The sequence below is a fragment of the Sus scrofa genome, chromosome 1, assembly GCF_054392235.1.
Source record: "Sus scrofa isolate SSC_HxYL_T2T_F1_AM1 chromosome 1, Sscrofa_HxYL_maternal_Yorkshire_Landrace_v2.0, whole genome shotgun sequence".
NCBI lineage: Eukaryota > Metazoa > Chordata > Mammalia > Artiodactyla > Suidae > Sus > Sus scrofa.
In genome coordinates this window covers 5,422,232-5,440,551 of record NC_139383.1, presented here as the reverse complement: position 1 = coordinate 5,440,551, position 18,320 = coordinate 5,422,232, and the positions used below count along the sequence as shown (strand labels likewise).

The 18,320-nt window shown below is 35.2% G+C and overlaps 1 protein-coding gene across 2 annotated transcripts in view; it reads left to right on the top strand.

Moving 5' to 3' along the window:
* PACRG (parkin coregulated) overlaps nucleotides 1-18,320 on the top strand; it is a 500,701-nt gene that overhangs the window by 54,178 nt on the left and 428,203 nt on the right. For both annotated transcript variants that reach the window (XM_021071855.2, XM_085022303.1), the window contains exon 2: nucleotides 14,869-15,003. In XM_021071855.2, the coding sequence (XP_020927514.1) occupies nucleotides 14,869-15,003 (135 nt within the window). The remainder of the gene's footprint in view (nucleotides 1-14,868; nucleotides 15,004-18,320) is intronic.

Genomic DNA, 18,320 nt, shown 5'->3' with positions numbered 1-18,320 from the left:
TCTCTCTTCTTCTTTTTTTTTTTTTTTTTTTTTTGCAGTGTTCCTTTTCCCTTTTACCTTGTCCAGTTTCATCTTCATATTTTGATTTTTTTATTCCTACTTGTTCTTAGAGTTATACCAGCTTATGTTTCATTTTCTTCTATCACATTAGAATCTCTTCCCTTGTCATAATTCTTGCATTTCTAGTTTTTGATCTTTTTCCACAGAACTAATTGCTTCAAGTTGTTGAAATTCTTGGCAAAATGTTTCATGACAGTATTCATCTCTGCATGGTATTTTCTTCAATTGGTAAGTTTTGTTGCTCTCTCATTACTTTTTTTTTCTTACAGTGTTTTTGTTTTAATGCTGTGTTAGGTTTTATTTGAATACTCATCATTGAATGAGTTAGCTTTTCCTAAACGGTAATTTGAACTAGGTTTTTGGGTCGTGTAGAGTATAACATTCTTCTGGAATTCTTAATCTGAAATGCTTCTTTATCTCAGCTGTCAGAAAGAATGATGGTTGCAAAAATTACTTGTTTATATATTTATTTTGGTGGTCATTCTCCTCTGCTTCTCTGATGCCAAATGGATATGAATCATCTTCTTCTGTAAACTCTATATAACCTCATTTTTGCAAATAAACAAAGTTTGCATTTCAGGAGATTTTCCTCATCCAAAATTATTTTTGTGTTGTTTTCTGGATCCTCTCAGTGAACTCTCATCACTCACTGTATTTCATCTCTTTCTGTTCCTCCCACATGACTTGTGCTTTATTTATCTCAGTGAGCTTTTGGTGGTCAAATTTTTCTCCTAATTTTACAGTAAATGGAGTTCATACTTTATTTGTATGATTTTTGAATACAAAGAAGGAATAAATGTTTATTATAGAAGTAATTTTTAACTTTTGAGATTTGGTACTTGCCAAATACTAAGGAACTAAAGTAGGCTGTCAGGGAGGGCATTTTTTGACTCCTATATTTCTTTTAAAGTCAAGGTTATTTCATATTTTATTGTATAATAAAAATAAAGATGCAGTAACATATTTCAAAGGAAGACAGATGAGTGAACTCCTCCCTGACTCAGGCTTTATAGAAGGTGTGTGCATGCATGTGTATAAATTGCATATTCAAGTATGTGGAATTTTGTATGTAATTCTAATATCTAACATATTTCAAATCATGCTTACAAATTTTACTCAAATCATCTAATTACATCCATCTAAAGTAAACTCTATCTGTGCAAGAAGAAACTCTTCTGAATGAAAGGAAGACATTGATAAGTCTGGTTTTATAAGTCGTGAGTGTCTGGTTAGCATTGGTTAGACAAATGGCCAAGACTGGCTTGTTGTTAATAAGGAAGAGGTTAAGAATTTAGTATCCATGTGCACTAGCTGGCTTTATTTTGGCCACAAGCTGACCTAATCTCAGCTTGCTTTCACACATAAAGATCTGGGCTCAGGAAGAAATGTACTTTACTTAAAAATAAAAATATAAGGTAGATAAAAGTAAAAACCTACTGCATACGAGTAAGGAATGATGCATTACTATCTTTACCTCGGATAGATGACACACTCTTTAGGTGAGTCTTCATTCCTTCATTTCCTCTCACATTCTCAACATTTCTCTTATACTTGAACGAACCATGGTAGTAGTAGAAACCATGGTGGGAAAAACCCAGAGTTATAAGACTCTAATATTGTATTTATTACTTTGTTAGCTTCCAGTTAAGTTGTAATATGCATGCTTTGTATGCAATAATACATGTTTTCGTACATTGCTTTCTTCTTTTATCTGACCATTAGAATTTTTAAATTATAATCACAGTAATTAATATCTCTGTAAATTGTATGAACTTTCAAATTACTTTTAGAAGAAGTCATTTGACTTATGGGAAGGAAGAACTCTTTTTTAACCAATGTAAATGTCTTTTTGTTGTAGATAGTTATAAAAATTGTTTTCTATTAAACAGTTAGTTCTTTCTGGAGGATATCAGTTTGCATCATTAGGCACAGGATTTTCAAATTTTCTATTAAAATATGCATTATATGTAAGATGGAAATGCTAATAGTCTCTTCATATACACAAAATAACATTTTTACTCTAATTATTCAGTAAGAAATATCTCTGTTGCCAGACACTAAAGATGCATGTTTAGATATAAACTATTTTCCATACTTTCAATGTTAAAGGCATAAGAGGAATAGAATATATTTTAAACTCTAACCCATTTATATTCTCCTTTCACATTTAGTTCACTCATTTCTTTGGCCTTAGTGTTAGGTGTGACAGTGTATTAGCCAAGCTGTCTCAGTCATTCAGGCATTTTATCAGTTGTACAAGACAGATGCTAAATAGCACAGTCTAAATTGAAATCTCTGATGACTCTCTAGGGACAAGTTGATAGCAAGAATCACACTTGGGCACTTGAATACGTGGCCTTTTCCCATATTTAGCTATAGAAAGAGAGCTGCTTTTGAGTGAACTTTTTTTAGCCTTCAGCTGTCAAGATTTATTTTTTATAATTTGATTGTTGCATCTCATTTTGTTAGGAAAGGCTATCAATCTTCTATTTTTTTCCCCTCTACAACAAAGAACTTAAAGGACCACCAATGCCTATTACTTTAAACAAAACAATTTAAAATAAATTGTGTAGACCAACCATTGCTTTCAGGACTATTTTTAGATAACAGAGACATCATTTTGAAATAAACTCTCAATTCCAAGTGTGTTATATTTTAGTTATAAAATTAAAACTACTTAACTGTAATTTGCTCAGCAATATTTGGGACTTCCTTTTGTCATACAGTTATTGCAGAAGCATTTTTAAATCAAGTTCCATGGATTCTAGCCTAAAAATGTCTAGAATCCATGAAACTGAGCTTGTTATTGTGATGATAGAGCTGAGAAAAAAAAAAAAAAACTTAAAATTTAAACTTGGATGTGTTTCCAGCCCCTTTGCATTTCAGTTTATCAAAAGTAAAACAAGGAATTCATATGCTGCTTGAGATTCCTTTTAGCTCTACAAGTAGATAAATTCTCTGATAATATTGTATGTCCTCAATATTTGGTGAATTAATAAATATGCATGTTAAGTTACAGATGTGTAGAAAGTATTTTAAAGGTCAGCCACTGTAATTTTAAAAAAATTTTTAAAGTAAAGTATGGTTGATTTACAATGTTGTGTCAATTTCTGCTATGTAGCAAAGTGATCCAGTCACATGTATACACACACACACACACACACACACACACACACACACACGTTATTTTTCACATATTACATTGTGTTCTATCACAAGAGATTGGATATAGTTCCCTGTGCGATACAGTGGGACCTCATTGCTTATCCATTCTAAATGAAACTCTAAAACTTCTGTTTGTAATGAAGGTTTAAAATTGCCAAGAAATGTAACTATTTAGTAAATGAAAATTTAATCATAATGTGTGATAGTCACCATGCTCAAGCAGTTGATCTTTAATAGAAATCTTTTTTAAAAATGATTTTTATTTTTTCCGTTATAACTAGTTTACAGTGTTCTTTCAAGTTTCTACTGTACAGCAAAGTGACCCAGTTACACACATATACATTTTTTTTCACATTATCCTCCATCGTGCTCCATTGCAAGTGACTAGATACAGTTCCCAGTGCTTTCCCGCAGGATCTCATTGCTTATCCATTCCAGATGCAGTAGTCTGCATCTGTTAACCCCAGAGTCCCAGTCCATCCTTTCCCCTCCCCCCTGGCGACACAAGTCTGTTCCCCAAGTCCATGAGTTTCTTTTCTGTGCCACCCTAATTTTGAATCTGACACAGGAGGAATCGAGGCTGCAAAGGGTCCAGTCACTTGCCCTTGTAAGGCATCACCTCCACCTCAAGTTTATCCTTTCGTCTGTATCGCATGTATCTTTATGATCCTTTTGGGAACAAGGCAAGATATAATTTAATGTCAAGTAGAGAAATTTAGCACAGTACCAAAGTTTTCTAAATTTTTAATTGAAGTATTTGTCCTTTTATTCCATGTTATTCTTTTCACTAACAGTATATCTTTCTCATGCTACCTATCTGAAAAACTATGTTATTTCTTTTTTAATCGCTATATGACGATGCTAATTTAAATGCAACTTATTATAATATTCAAAAATGCCAATTTTAGGGTTTCTTGTGCTAATTATATTTAAACTAATCTCTGCAAGCACCTTAGCCTAGGTTATTTCATTTTACCTATCAAAGAGCCCTTGACTTTTAAGCAAAAATCTTCCATTTATGGCAGTGAATTTGAAAATAGAAAATATGAGCTTTAGGGTGAGAGGTTTATCATAGAAGAGAAATGTACATTGGTCTAATCAATGGCGAATTTGGGGTTTTAAAGTTGTGGTAATAATTGACGATTACTTAGATGTAAAAATATACGGAAAACCCAGGCTAATTAATTCTAACTAATAATTAATCATTATGTAGGTTATAAATAGACAAATCTATGGTAGCAAACACAATTATCTGATAATTATTTCTAATTAAACAGTATAGAATTCAAGCTTATAGGAAATTATGATATATTTCTGTTTTTTCCTACTGAAAAGTGCAGAGGTACCTTGTAAGGCTAAATGATATTTTCTGATGAATAGTAGCAATGCCTTAAAACCTAAATGTTGTATCCTCTGAGTGTTCAGAATTCTATATATCTTTCTGTGGCATTTATTTCATTCTCACTTTTACAGAAGATTCTGGGGGATATTGTTATCTCTTTTCCTAAATGATATATGTCTTGAGGATAATATATTTGACTTATCTTTTTATCCCCAATAATACCAACGCTAGTGACTTGGAAATATTATGTATTCACTGCACTTTTCAATGAATGAATAATATAAGTAGGATATATTTTAGAGAAAATTTCTTAACTCTGTTTCTAATAAGTATTTTAGTTTATTTGACCATAATTTCTTAAATTCAGACTTGTGAGTTTCTTTCTAACACTGAAAAACCTATACTTTATTTCACAGTTTCCTCTGGGGCCATTTTAGGTAAACGTATTAGTTATATGTGTATCTGTTATTATAAAATCCATCCTGGTTCTATAAGTGATTAAGTAGTTTATGAATTCCAGTATTATAATCTGTTGATATTCTTTTCTTTCCCCCTTTCCAATTACCATTAACTTTACCCGCTTTGACAATGACACCTTGCTAGCCGCTCAGATTTTGACAGCCTCCGGGGCAGGATAGCTCCCCAAGAGTATATTTGTTTTTACTTTCATCTTCCTTATTCATTCCTCAATTCACTGTAGTCTGGCTTCCATTCCCTCATGCCACTATAGATGTTTAATTTTCGGAGGTCTTCCAGTCTTCTTAATTCTCCTCCTTGTATCATTAAAACAAAATAAAACAAAGCAAAACTTCTCCACATTCACTAATTTCTGTAATACCATCCCTACCCCATTTGTGTGTGTGTGTGTGTGTGTGTGTGTGTGTGTGTGTGTCTCTTCTTTTCTTTTGAAGGCCTTACCCACGGCATATGGAGGTTCCCAGGCTAGGGTTGAATTAGAGCTGTAGCTGCCAGCCTACACCACAGCCACAGCAACGCCAGATCTGAACCATGTCTGTGACCTATACCACACCTTACAGCAATGCCAGATGCTTAACCCACTGAGCGAGACCAGGGATTGAACCTGCCACCTCATGGTTCCTAGTCAGATTCGTTTCCACTGCACCACGATGGGAACGCCCCTCCCCCATTTACTTGCCACCATTCTTACTGTCCTTCCTAGTCTCCTGTAGAATCCACTTACTATTTTTTAAATTATTTCTAAAAATTTTTATTGGAACATAGATGCTTAAAGTGTTGTATTAGTTTCAGGTGTACAGCAAAGTGAATCATTTATGCATATACATACATGCATTCTTTTTCAGATGAAATCCACTTATTAAATCTCCAGGTAATGTCTTCAGTTCCCAGCGTTTTGCTCACTCTATACTTGCCCCTTGGGAAATATTGCCAATTTCCCATGGATTTAACCCAACCACTTGCTAATAGACAAACTTTGTTAGCATCCTAGACATCCCTAATAATCTCCATTCAAACTGTTCCAGAGGTCTAATGGCCACGTCTATTTCGTCCTCCAGGCATTTCAATCATAAAGTAAAGGAAAACATAATCCCAACAGGGTCAAATATGGCTCGTTAAGAAAGGTTTCTTTGTGATGCATCATGAAGGTTATTAGTAATTTCAGGAGAAAAAGAAGGAGGATAAAAAGAAGTAAAGGAGTGAGAGGGAATAACATGTTTATTGGACAACAAAATCATGAAGACCAAAGAGCAGAGAGTATCTGAGAACTGCCAGTGTTTGGGTATAATTTATGTCTGGGCACCTGTAAAGGAATGACTGGGACGATCTTGACAGTCAGCTTGCAAATGTCTTTGAGTAGCATGTCAATGGGAGATCATTTATGGATTTTAAGTAGATGAGCGATATGACTTAATTAGTCAATTAAAATATTCATTGTGCAACTGACAGAAGAATGATCTAAGTAAGGCAAAGCCAGAGGCAAAAGAGCAAGTAAAGAGAAAGAAACTTTCCTATAAAAATTTTAAAATATTTGAATGCTAAATAAGTAAACATAGAAAACAAAGATGATTAAGATTTTTGTTGTAAATGCAAACATGGTTAATATATTTTAATATAAAAAGCTCAACAAATTGATTTTAATACAGAAAAGACATGAACATATAGTCACAAATGTATTTTATTGCATTTATGCTAAAATGAACAAATGTTTATCCTCATTTGTTAAACATAGTAAATTAAATTGAACAGTATGAAGGTGTTACAGAATGAGTGTTTGTATCCCTCCAAATTTATATGTTGGGGGTTTCCCGAACCCCTAAGGTGATGGTATTCAGAGGTAACAGGGTTTATAGAGAGTGGATCTCCATGGTGGGATTAGTAAGGATTTTTGTTGTTGTTTGTTTTTAGGGCCACACCTGGGCATGTGGAAGTTCCTGGGCTAGTTGTCCAATCACAAACACAGCAATGCCATACCTGCGACCTACACCATAGCTCATAGCTCGTGGCAACACCAGATCCTTATCCCGCTGAGCAAGGCCAGGGATCAAACATGCATCCTCATGGATACTAGTCGGGGTCTTAACCTGCTCATCCACAATGGGAACTCTGGGATTAGTGCTTTTATAAGAAGAGGAAAGAAACCCAGAGATGGCATGCGCTCTCTGCCTGTGAGGATCCAGCGAGAAGGTAGCAATCTGCAAGCTAGGAAGGGGGCTCTATCCTGAACTTTCCCTGCTGGCACCCTGATCTCAGATATCCAGCCTCTGGAACTGAGAAAATGAAATTTCTTATTTTAAGTCATCCAGTCTGTGGTAATTCCGTTGTAGCAGCCCAAGCAGACTAAAACAGAAGACCTGTTCTCCTATTTAATTAGCAAAGAATTTTATCAAGAATCATAAAAAAATAAATTTCGACCTCATATTGAAAACTCTGTCTGAAGGTAATAATATAAAATGTAGAAAGTGTGATATGCCTGCGACGTTCATAATAATGTAATTATGAAAGGCACAAAAAGAGTATAAACGCCAAATATAATTGTGAATAGTTGGTGGAATATTGCTTAGCCACAAAAGATGAAGTTTTGATATCAATAATAATATCAAAATATATTACATTAAGTGAAAAAGTGCACCAAATGGAAAGGGACATAAAAATGAAAAAATGGTATTTGAATATATGTTTTAGAAAAAAGTCTAGAGGGAAAGCACAAACTTATTAATAGGTGATAGAATAGTAAGTGATTTAATAAGATTTCCCACCATTCTGTTATTATTTATGTAACTTAAACAGATTGATTATTTGCATCTTTGTAGTGGGAAGCCTGTCTCACCTCTGCCTCTAAATCTCTTCCTTCAATTAGCCAGGTGCTCTAGTCATTCCCCTTTTGATTTTTCCCAAACCCAACCCTCTAGTACAGGGACTGAGGACAAGTGCTATAGCGATAGAGGGACTGGGAGTCAAGCCTCTTACCTACTGCTTACTACTTCTGTGATTTCTCCCGGGTGTTGAACTTATCTAAGCTTTGATTTCCTTGTCTGTAAAATCATTTTACACGGGTTTAATTGAAAACTTAAGCCAATAATATCTGCAAACAATGCATGCAGTTTTAGGGAGTTTTATTATCATTCTTGGTACCACCGTCATTTAGGGCCTCTGCCATCTTATGCTTGGACCACTCCAGTAAAATCCAGATTGATCATCTTGACTCCACATTCTCCTGACTCTAGGCCATCCTGTTAGACCTCAGGGGAAAAGCTCCCTAAAATAGGTTACCTACATCACTTGGAAGTTTTCTCTGCCACTCACTGTTACCGTAGGGCCTGACTTTAAGGACTCCATAGTATGTCTTTCTCTATATATATAGAATAGTTATTAAAATATATATATTGTATCATATAAGGTAGCTGTTATCTTTCTTGGCTCTTATAAAAACATTACTATCGTAGTGTTTTGTTATATTGTTAAATCGTTGTGTTGTTAAAGCTTCTTATAAAAAGTTTATTTGGTAATATAATCTCACTTTTGTCAATGTTGAGGTGCCCTACCTACTATTACAACCAGATCTGTTAATTGTTAATCTTTGCAAAGTATTTTTCTGGTTATTTGGTAAACTTAGCTATTGAAAAATGTTCTGATGTACTAAAAGTTATGACGACAAATAGGACAGACACTAAATGACAATACTCCTTACTTAGAAATACAGGCTGATGACAACAAATTTACCAGTCCTGGGCCAGCATTCCAATGTCTGAGTAGCCTGGAGACAATACAACTCTGGTCTACCAGCTGCTTAACCACAATGATTTCATGAATCTGAATTTCATATTGAAATATTTACTAATGAAATTAGGAAATTAATGTCTTTGCATTTTATTATCTCAGTGTTGGTGTATTGGCTAAATGGACCAATTAGAATAATATAAATTCCTTACCTGAAGTAAAAGTCTCTCTCTCTCTCTCTTTTTTTTTTAGCAGTTTCAATTTATGCTAAAAAAATAAATCTACTGAAAAGGAAGCTTTCAAACCATATAGTTTCTTTATGTAATGAAGAGTTTTAGAGAGACTTAACTTCATTCCTACTAATTAGTATTAGTTTTGTGACCACATGCCAGAGACTGTGATCTAAGTCCTAAATCCATTACAGCACATTCAATAAATGTAGGCACATAAAGTATTCTGTCATCTGTAGTCACTTCAAAGCACATTCAATATCTTGGTTCCCAAGTGCATTAGATTTTATTAAAAGCATTCTGCTGCAACATCCATTCTTCCTAATTGGTTTACGGATAGCCCCCACCATTTGGGCGAATCCTAATTGCATTTTCCCACAAATCTAATTTGATTTATGGTTCCTATGCTCTATATTATTTATAATAAATCGGGATAAAATTCTTAAGACATTAAATAAAATTTACAGTAGTTCTTCTTGTACAAATATGAGACTTACATAAGGATTCTTAACAGTATTTTTTGCTTGTTTTTAAAGTTGTTTAGTTCAGCTATATCCATCTGTGCGATTTCCAGTAATATCTTTATTATCTTTTCAGAAATGAATTATATTTCACTTGATTTTGTCATGTACAGATTTTTAGAATTAGTTGGAATATATTATGTATGGAATATTAAAAATGGTATGTCCTTCTGTAAGATTTAAGTGGGAATATATGTATTTGGAACAGAAAAAATAATTGTCTAGGGACATAGTGATGGGGCATCTGCATAAAATTAGGTAATGCCCCGTTGCACTAACAAGTTTTGTAATTTAGTCAGTTTTACAAATTGTAACTTTTGAGATTCTAAGAGTTAGTTTGGAATGGATTTATAGCAGAACTGAAAAAGTATGCTGTTTAAAAATAAGTAAATGACAGAAATGTAAAAAAAACCAGAGGATAACGGTTACTCGAGAAGATTTCCTCACTGTTGAGTTATTATATATTAGCATGGCCAATTTTTGTAAAAATAAGTAAAGACTTCCATGGAACTGTAGGTATAGAATCATTTCTGTAAAGAGTTCAGGTAAGGTTCTTGGAGGAAAGAGGAAGTATAAGCTACCTACCACAATTTATGAAAAGCTTTCTAATCATCTTAGAAATATTTTCATTATTTGAAAAATTTGGACGATTCGAATTTTGAGTTCAGTATCATAGATATTGGAGTATATTTAGAATAAGACAAAAGAGGAAAGAGAAATTGATTTTAACATAAATAACAAAGAAAAGGGGAAAGATGGATAATCTCAAATTTTAGGTCAATTAAACAAATGAAGGGCTTGCTGTCAATGGCATAAATAATAACTTGGCATCTAGAAAAACTGAAAAGGATAGTTACCAGATGATGAGTAGACAGAAGGTCAAAATAATGGTTGTAGCTCAATTTTTTAAACTAGAAACTGTCTTTGATCGCCAATTGAAAGAGAAAAGAGGTCCTTAACCCCCACAGTGTCAGTGGGAAGACACAAGGGAAGCTTAGCTTCCACCCCAGCCAGCAGTAACAAGGTCTTCCCCTTCCCGTGGGGTGCATCAGAGGATGCCTCATGGAGGGACAGGCATTCACCACTGCCCCGTGGTGATGAGGCCACCTTATCTGTGTTGTCAGAGTGAGGGATGAAATGAGGCACCACCACCCTTTCCTCTCAGGGAGCTGACAGTGGAGGTCAGTGATGCCGAAACTCCCAGCTTCACCAAGGATTAATGGGGAGCTCCCTCCGCACTGTTCAGTTGAGGCCAGGTGAGGCACCAGGACTTCGGCCCCAACCTCTTTGCACTCCCCCCACCTCATTTCTGCTAGAGATATGTCAGAATAAACCAGCTGAAACATAAGGTTTAAGATCTGGTGTCTCATAATACACTAATTTCCAAGATTCAATTTAAAAAAAAATCAGCTGTCACATGAAGAATCAGGAAGATTGTAAAGCAAACACAAAAAGATAGTCAGATGTCACCACCCCCCATTCCTGGCAAATAGCATTCCACTTTCTTTTTTTATTATTATTTATTTATTTATTTATTTCGTCTTTCTGTCTTTTCCAGGGCCGCACCTGTGGCACACGGAGGTTCCCAGGCTAGGGGTCTCATCGGAGCTGTAGCCTCCGGCCTATGCCACAGTTAGATCTGAGCTGCGTCTGCGACTTACACCACAGCTCATGGCAAGCCAGATCCTTAACCCACTGAGCGAGGCCAGGGATTGAACCTGTAACCTCATGGTTCCTAGTTGGATTTGTTTCTACTGTGCCACGATAGGAACTCCCCACTTTCTTTTTGTATGAGTTCACAAAAAATAAGGTCACACAGTATTTGTCTTTCTCTGACTTATTGCACTTAGCATAATGTTCTTAAGGTTCATCCATGTTGTTCCAAATGGCAGGACTTCCTTCTTTTTTATGGTTGAATAATATACCGTTATATATTTTTTACCCATTAAGTATTAATTTTTCAGAAACATAAAAAACGAGGCATCTGTTGACCAGTTATCAATACTGTGGAATAATACACACATATGCATTATTGCACTATAATTTTCTATAACTACCTATGCATGCTGGCCACATTTTCTTTCTTTAGTTCATGTTCTAACACTTTTTGAGGGGTGTTAAAATGGTGACATGATGGTAGAGAGTAATTTTTTTAATGTAATTTCTTGGCAAAACAAAAAATTGTCAATTCTTTATTAGTTCCCAAAAGTGTGATTCAGAATTTATTGCTCCCTGACTTGCAGAAGTCCAGGAATGAATCTCTACAAGTTTCCATTATGCTAATATTGTCGAGTATGTTCTCCTTTATGTATAGCACCCATTTCAGAGCTCTGCACCAAGTCGCTGCCGTACACATATGGTTATTTAACAATTGAGTGCATTTGGCTGAAAACAGTGGCTGATAATTCTAATACCAGAGCAAATTTCAAATATTCAAAAAGTAAGTGGGAAAACCTGCTTTCCCACTTCCCAGGGTCATCTCAGGGTCATACATATGTAATTGTATGCTGGGAATAATGTGCTATGTAGTGAAAAACATTTTAAACTCTAATAAGCACCTTTGTATTACCTCACTCTTCACTTCCACTTCAGCATTTAATTATCTTAGTAAGACATTTCTTAATATCCACTCAGTCTGTAACACCAGCCTTTGTGTGTGCTTCAGATAAAATATATTTGTCATTATCTAATAATACCCTTGTTGTATTGGACATAGTTTACATATACTTTGCTAAAATTAAAATTTTTCATACAGGTATTAAAAATCAATAACATTGAATGACAAAATATTAAGATAAGTAAATTATTTGCTTTCTTGTCTATATTAAGAATTAAAGTAATTATGCTTTTATTAAAATAACGAATATTTACCTTTTTTTTACAAGCAGGTAAAGATAATCACAGATTATATGTAAACAGGGTACTATAATTTTCTAAAAAAATTCTCTAGTCACTTTAATTCTATAACCTAATGAATTGGTTCATATGTAAATAATGCAGATTTAAAAGTTGTATTCAATGTGAGTAACACAACGTGAAATATTTCTTCTTTGATAAAAATGAATATTCAGCAGATGAAAGACTTGTATGTAATTTCTTCTAATGTTTCTTTCTCATAAATTAATGTTATCATATGTATACTATACACACTTGGTAGACCAATATTTTTCTTTTTAAATTCTCTCATTTCTCATTACTTAATTTGATATCTTATTTTTATGGTTTTGTTGTTAATAATTCATTACATGAGAATATATCCTACCATTTTTAAAAAAAATTTTGTAAAAGAGATTTTATTTGAAGGTTTTCTCTACATTCATATTTAGTATCTTTTTTCAAGCTTTTTATTTTTCTTTTTTAGTTGATTTGCAATGTTCTCTCAGTTTATGCTGTACCACAATGTGACCCAGTTTTACGTATATATACATTATTTTTCTCACATTATCCTCCAGGGCATTGCATCCCTGTGCTACACAGCAGGATCTCACTGCTTAACCACTCCAAATGCAATAGTTTGTATCTACCAAGCCCAAACCCCCAGTCCATCTAACTCCCTCTGCTCCCCCTTGGAAACCAGAAGTCTGTTCTCCAAGTCCTTGAGTTTGTTTGTTTTCTGTAGATAGGTTCATTTGTGCCATATATTAGATTCCAGATATAAGTGATATCATACGGTATCTGTCTTTCTGACTTAGTATGAGAGTCTCTATTCCATCCATGTTGCTGCCAATGGCATTAATTTGTTCTTTTCTAGGGCTGAATGGTATTCCATTGTGTATGTATACTACATCTTCTTAATACATTCATCTGTCAATGGATATTTAGGTTGTTTCCATGTCTTGGCTATTGGAATAGTGCTTCAGTGAATATATGGGTGCACATATCTTTTTCAGTGAAAGTTTTGTCCGGATATATGCCCAGGAGTGGGATTGCTGGGTCATATGATAGTTGTATATTTAGTTTTCTGAGGAACTTCCATACTGTTTTCCACCATGGTTGCACCAATTTACATTCCCACCAACAATGTAGGAGGGTTCCCTTTTCTCCACACCCTCTCCAGCATTTGTTATTTGTCACCTTGTTAATGATGGCCATTCTGACACATGTGAAGTGGTTCCTCATTATAGTTTTGATTTGCATGTCTCTAATAATCAGTGATGTTGAGCATTTTTTCATGTGCCTGTTGGCCGTCTGTATATCTTTTTTTTTTTTTTTTTTTTGGTCTTTTTGTCTTTTGTCTTTTTTGTTGTTGTTGTTGTTGTTGTTGTTGCTATTTCTTGGGCCGCTCCCGCGGCATATGGAGGTTCCCAGGCTAGGGGTTGAATCGGAGCTGTAGCCACCGGCCCACGCCAGAACCACAGCAACGCGGGATCCGAGCCGCGTCTGCAACCTACACCACAGCTCACGGCAACGCCGGATCATTAACCCACTGAGCAAGGGCAGGGACCGAACCGCAACCTCATGGTTCCTAGTCGGATTCGTTAACCACCGCACCACGACGGGAACTCCTGTATATCTTTTTTAGAGAAATATCTGTTCAGGTCTTCTGCCCATTTTCAATTGGGTTATTGGCTTTTTTGCTGTTGAGTTGTATAAGTTGTTTGTATGTTTTAGAGATTAAGCCCTTGTAAGTTGTATCATTTGAAACTATTTTTTTCCCATTCCGTAGTTTGTCTTTTTGGTTTTTTATGTTTATGGTTTCCTTTGCTCTGCAAAATCTTGTCAGTTTGATTGGATCCCATCGATTTATTTTTGCTCTTATTTCTGTTTCCTTGGGAGACAGAAAATATTTGTAGGGTTGATGTCAGAGAATGTTTTGCTTATGTTCTCTTCTAGGAGTTACTTAATTTTATATCTTATTTTTGTTTTGTCGTTAATATTCATTGCATAGGAATATATGCTACCATCTTATTTATATAGAAAGACTTAAAGGAGTTATTTTAAATTTATTTCTTCAATGTTGCACAAAGTATCTCAGACTTGAGATTAGAATTTGCATTTATTTGGAATCTTAAATGTTTTAATATGCTTAGCTTAGTTGCTTCTATTAAAATGTTTTCCGTATACTAGTTCTGGCTTTTCTTTCTTATGAAGTGATATTTTTAAAGTGACATTCTCTAGGAATGCTTTGTAAAGTAGCTTGAAATAAAGTAAATCCTTAGTAGTGACTATGAAATAATTTTCTTCTCCAAATGTTTGTATTATTGAGATTTCTGTTGTTCATTTTTAGGATAATTTGGTGTGTCTTCCAGAACATTTTGCACAAAATGTAACTTTAAAGAAAACCAAAGTCCTTTCAGTACACATTTTTCAATGTTTTAAAACCAAATTCCTATTTTTCTTTTTTTTTTTGAAGGTGAGAGGCCCACCAACTGCAGGAGCATTTAAAGAAAGACCAACCAAGCCTACAGCATTTCGAAAATTTTATGAACGAGGAGACTTCCCAATTGCCCTTGAACATGATTCGAAAGGAAACAAAATAGCGTGGAAGGTAAGTCAGGGCACAGCTGGGAGAACCAGCTGTGCTTGCTATAGATGTGACATCTCCCAATGCCAAACAAACTTGGCTGATAAATAAATAAGCTGGAGTGATTTCTCGGCGAATGGAGAAGAAGGTGAGTAAGCTCTTAGAGAAAGCCCCCTTGTGTCAGCCGTCCACCTTGACTAACAATTAAATTATAGCCTGCAAAAAAGAAAATGACAGAGTTGCTTTGCCTTAGAGAATTGCCTGCTGCCCAATTCATCTCTATTTTTATGAGAACCTGGCATCCCCGCCTGTTTCAGGCAGTCTATCAAATGATGGAACTGGTGGCTGGTTACAGAGAACACCAGCCATTTATCTCCCCCAAATTTCACCTTCCTGCAGGACACTTCCAAATGGAAGCTTTAATTACCTAAATGGATAGGTCAGGATTGTCTGGTCCCTGGAAATGCAGAGTGGAATACAAAAGAAGGCCAGCTCTCACTGCTGCCCCCTCCTCTCTGTCTGCAGCGCGTGTCAGCCAGCGCAGTGGCTGTCATACTTGCCCTGTTAGAGGCTGACCTCCGCGGCTGAAACCATTACAGCACCGACATTTTTCTGACAAAAGGTTAATTGGCTTCAAAATAAATGTATTGCCTAATGACTCCATTCTAATGTGTCTGTGTTTCTTTCGAAAAGGCTCACTGATGTTATTTGTAAAAACTTGCCAATCTCTTAACTGGAGAAGGCTTTTACATTTAATTTGAAAAATGAATGCTGATCTCTAACCAGCTTCTATTTAATTGTTTTTGTTATCAAGGACTTCGCTTGGGGTGATATTTATCAGCTAAAAGGGCCTCTCTGCCTAAAGACAGAAAAGCGGTTGTACACGCGTGAATATCACATCAGGTTAGGGAACATAAACAGTTTTTGCCAAATATCATTTTAAATTTAGCAGTTGACCCATTTAATGAAGAAGTCCTACAGCAGTGTCTGAAGGTGAACATCAGAATTGTTGTCATTAGTTGCAAATAAGTTTATGTTAAAAAATAAAAATGATCCAAGTGAAGGATTCATCGAAGTCAGTAGTTTAGAAAGATTCATTAAATTTAGCCTTTTCCTTCCTTTATGAAAAAACTAAAATAATTGTTTGCATTGTTTCTACTATGTCTTTAAATGTTTTCATATAATTGTCAGACATTCCTAAGTCTTGAGCAGTCCACGTGATATCCAGTTATTGAATTTAGGATTATTACAAATTATTTGACAAGAGAAATCTGAAAGTCACCTTATTACTAAATTCCGTCATAATAACTTTAGGAGCATGAAGGACATTATTATTTTGCTTTTAATTCTCTCTACTAAAATTTGAATTTGTTCTGTGAAAATGGGCATAATGATGAGAAAAATGTATAGCAAATATAACTAATTTAGATATTTTAGGCTTAACATTTTAGTCTTAAAACCTTGAATTTGGGGGTTTGCTTATATTTGATCAGTTACATGGATTTTGTGTTTATTTGTCTATGTACCAATTCATATAAGATAATATTGTAGAGGTTCTTAAGAATTTCATTCCTTTTTAGGAAAAGAATATGCCATCTTTCTTTATAAAAAGTGAGTGGATTTTGGTGTTTAATGTAATTATAGCACATAAAAATTGTATCAATAAAAAGAATTCATAATTTTTTTTACCTATTCAGATAATCTTATGAGTATCTTTTTAAAGTTTCAAGAGACTAGAAAAAATTCATATTGAAAATAATAAAAATATGGAATGAATCACTTGCTTTATCTTTGATAACCCAATAGTCAAAAGGGATATAAACTGCTTTTCTTTTTTATAGCTATATTAATTCTTTTAAGCTACTATTGACTTTTGTACTGATTCAGCAACTAAAAAGTCAGAATAAAGAGGGAGCAATTTATTCACTGCCACTGGTAGGCTAATAGCATACATTTAAAGAAGCATCTTATCCTGTAACCCGTAGACTTCTATCTTTTAAAGCTTTGCCAACCATATTTCAATTGTACTGCTGTAGTGTTGAAGATAAAACATTAAAATTATTAAGCACAGGCTTGCAAACAGTCTCTCAATATATTCATATTTATTCCCTGGTGCATGTCCTGTGGGAAAAGTCTGATACTTGGTGAGACCAGGAGGCCTTCTTTTAGGATGTCACTTCTAAGCAAGGGGCCTTGAATGTTGAAAAAAGCAGGGCTCCCCATCCATGTACCTGGCAAAAAGCAAAGTAACCAAACACCCCCAAATCCTGCATTGTATTTCCGTGTGTGTGGACAGAGTGCACGGGGCCTCGTCAAGCACACCTCTCATCTCATGCCATAGCTTGCCCCTTGCTGAAGGCTCTTTGGTAGCCATGATTCCCAGGAAAATACCTGTCCCCTCTCCACGCTGCCTGTGACATTCCTGGGACTCCAAGGGCAGTGACGAGTACCTGAAATGGTGTGTGTAATTAAGTAGCAAGGAGATCCGTTTCCTTTATCAAAATTTCCAGAGGCCTGATTGAAAGACCAAAGAGTCACTGCCCTGAACCCTGATGAAGGTCTTCCCTGCATCTCGGGCTCATTGCAGCCTGTCAAGTTGCTGAGAGAAGATCCCTGCCCACGACCTCATGCTCCCCCTGTACTTGTTCTGGATTAGCCGACCCAACCATGGCCATATTGGAATCATTCTAGAAATAATAAAGGCACTCTAATACCGAATACATGACTTACTAAAGTCAGAGCATAGAAGGAAGAGTTAGAAAGAGGTCAACATCTTTGCCAGTTTAGGTTTTTCAGCCCGCTACCTGAACTACCATCATAGGTCAGGGCACATGAAATGGTCATGTGTTCCACATGCCAAAATAACAGGGCAGACCCAGTGCCATGATCCGTGTGTATCCACGTGGTAGCACTAAAGATCCGAGCACTCATGCGACTTTGTGCATATGTGCCGGCCAGTGCATTACCAGCAGCCGTATGTGGCCATTACGCACTTGAAATGTCCCCAGCGAAGCTGAGAAACCAAATGTTTAATTTTAATTAATTTTAATATAGGTAGCCACATGGTTACCGTATTAGACAGTGCTGCTCTAGATAAAGAGAATGGCCGTCAAAAATAAATGCCTGAAACTGCTAGGCAGATAAAAGACTAATATCTATGTGAGAATTATTATTAAAATGAAAATAAGATTGATATATATATATATGTTTGTCATGATGATCATATATTCCTTGGTAAATATAAAAAACGTTTTACAGAATGTTTTTAGTAAAATTTTCTATATGCTTGTTGGTGGCAAGTTAATGATCTATGAAAGATGAATGGATCTAATCTAAATTGT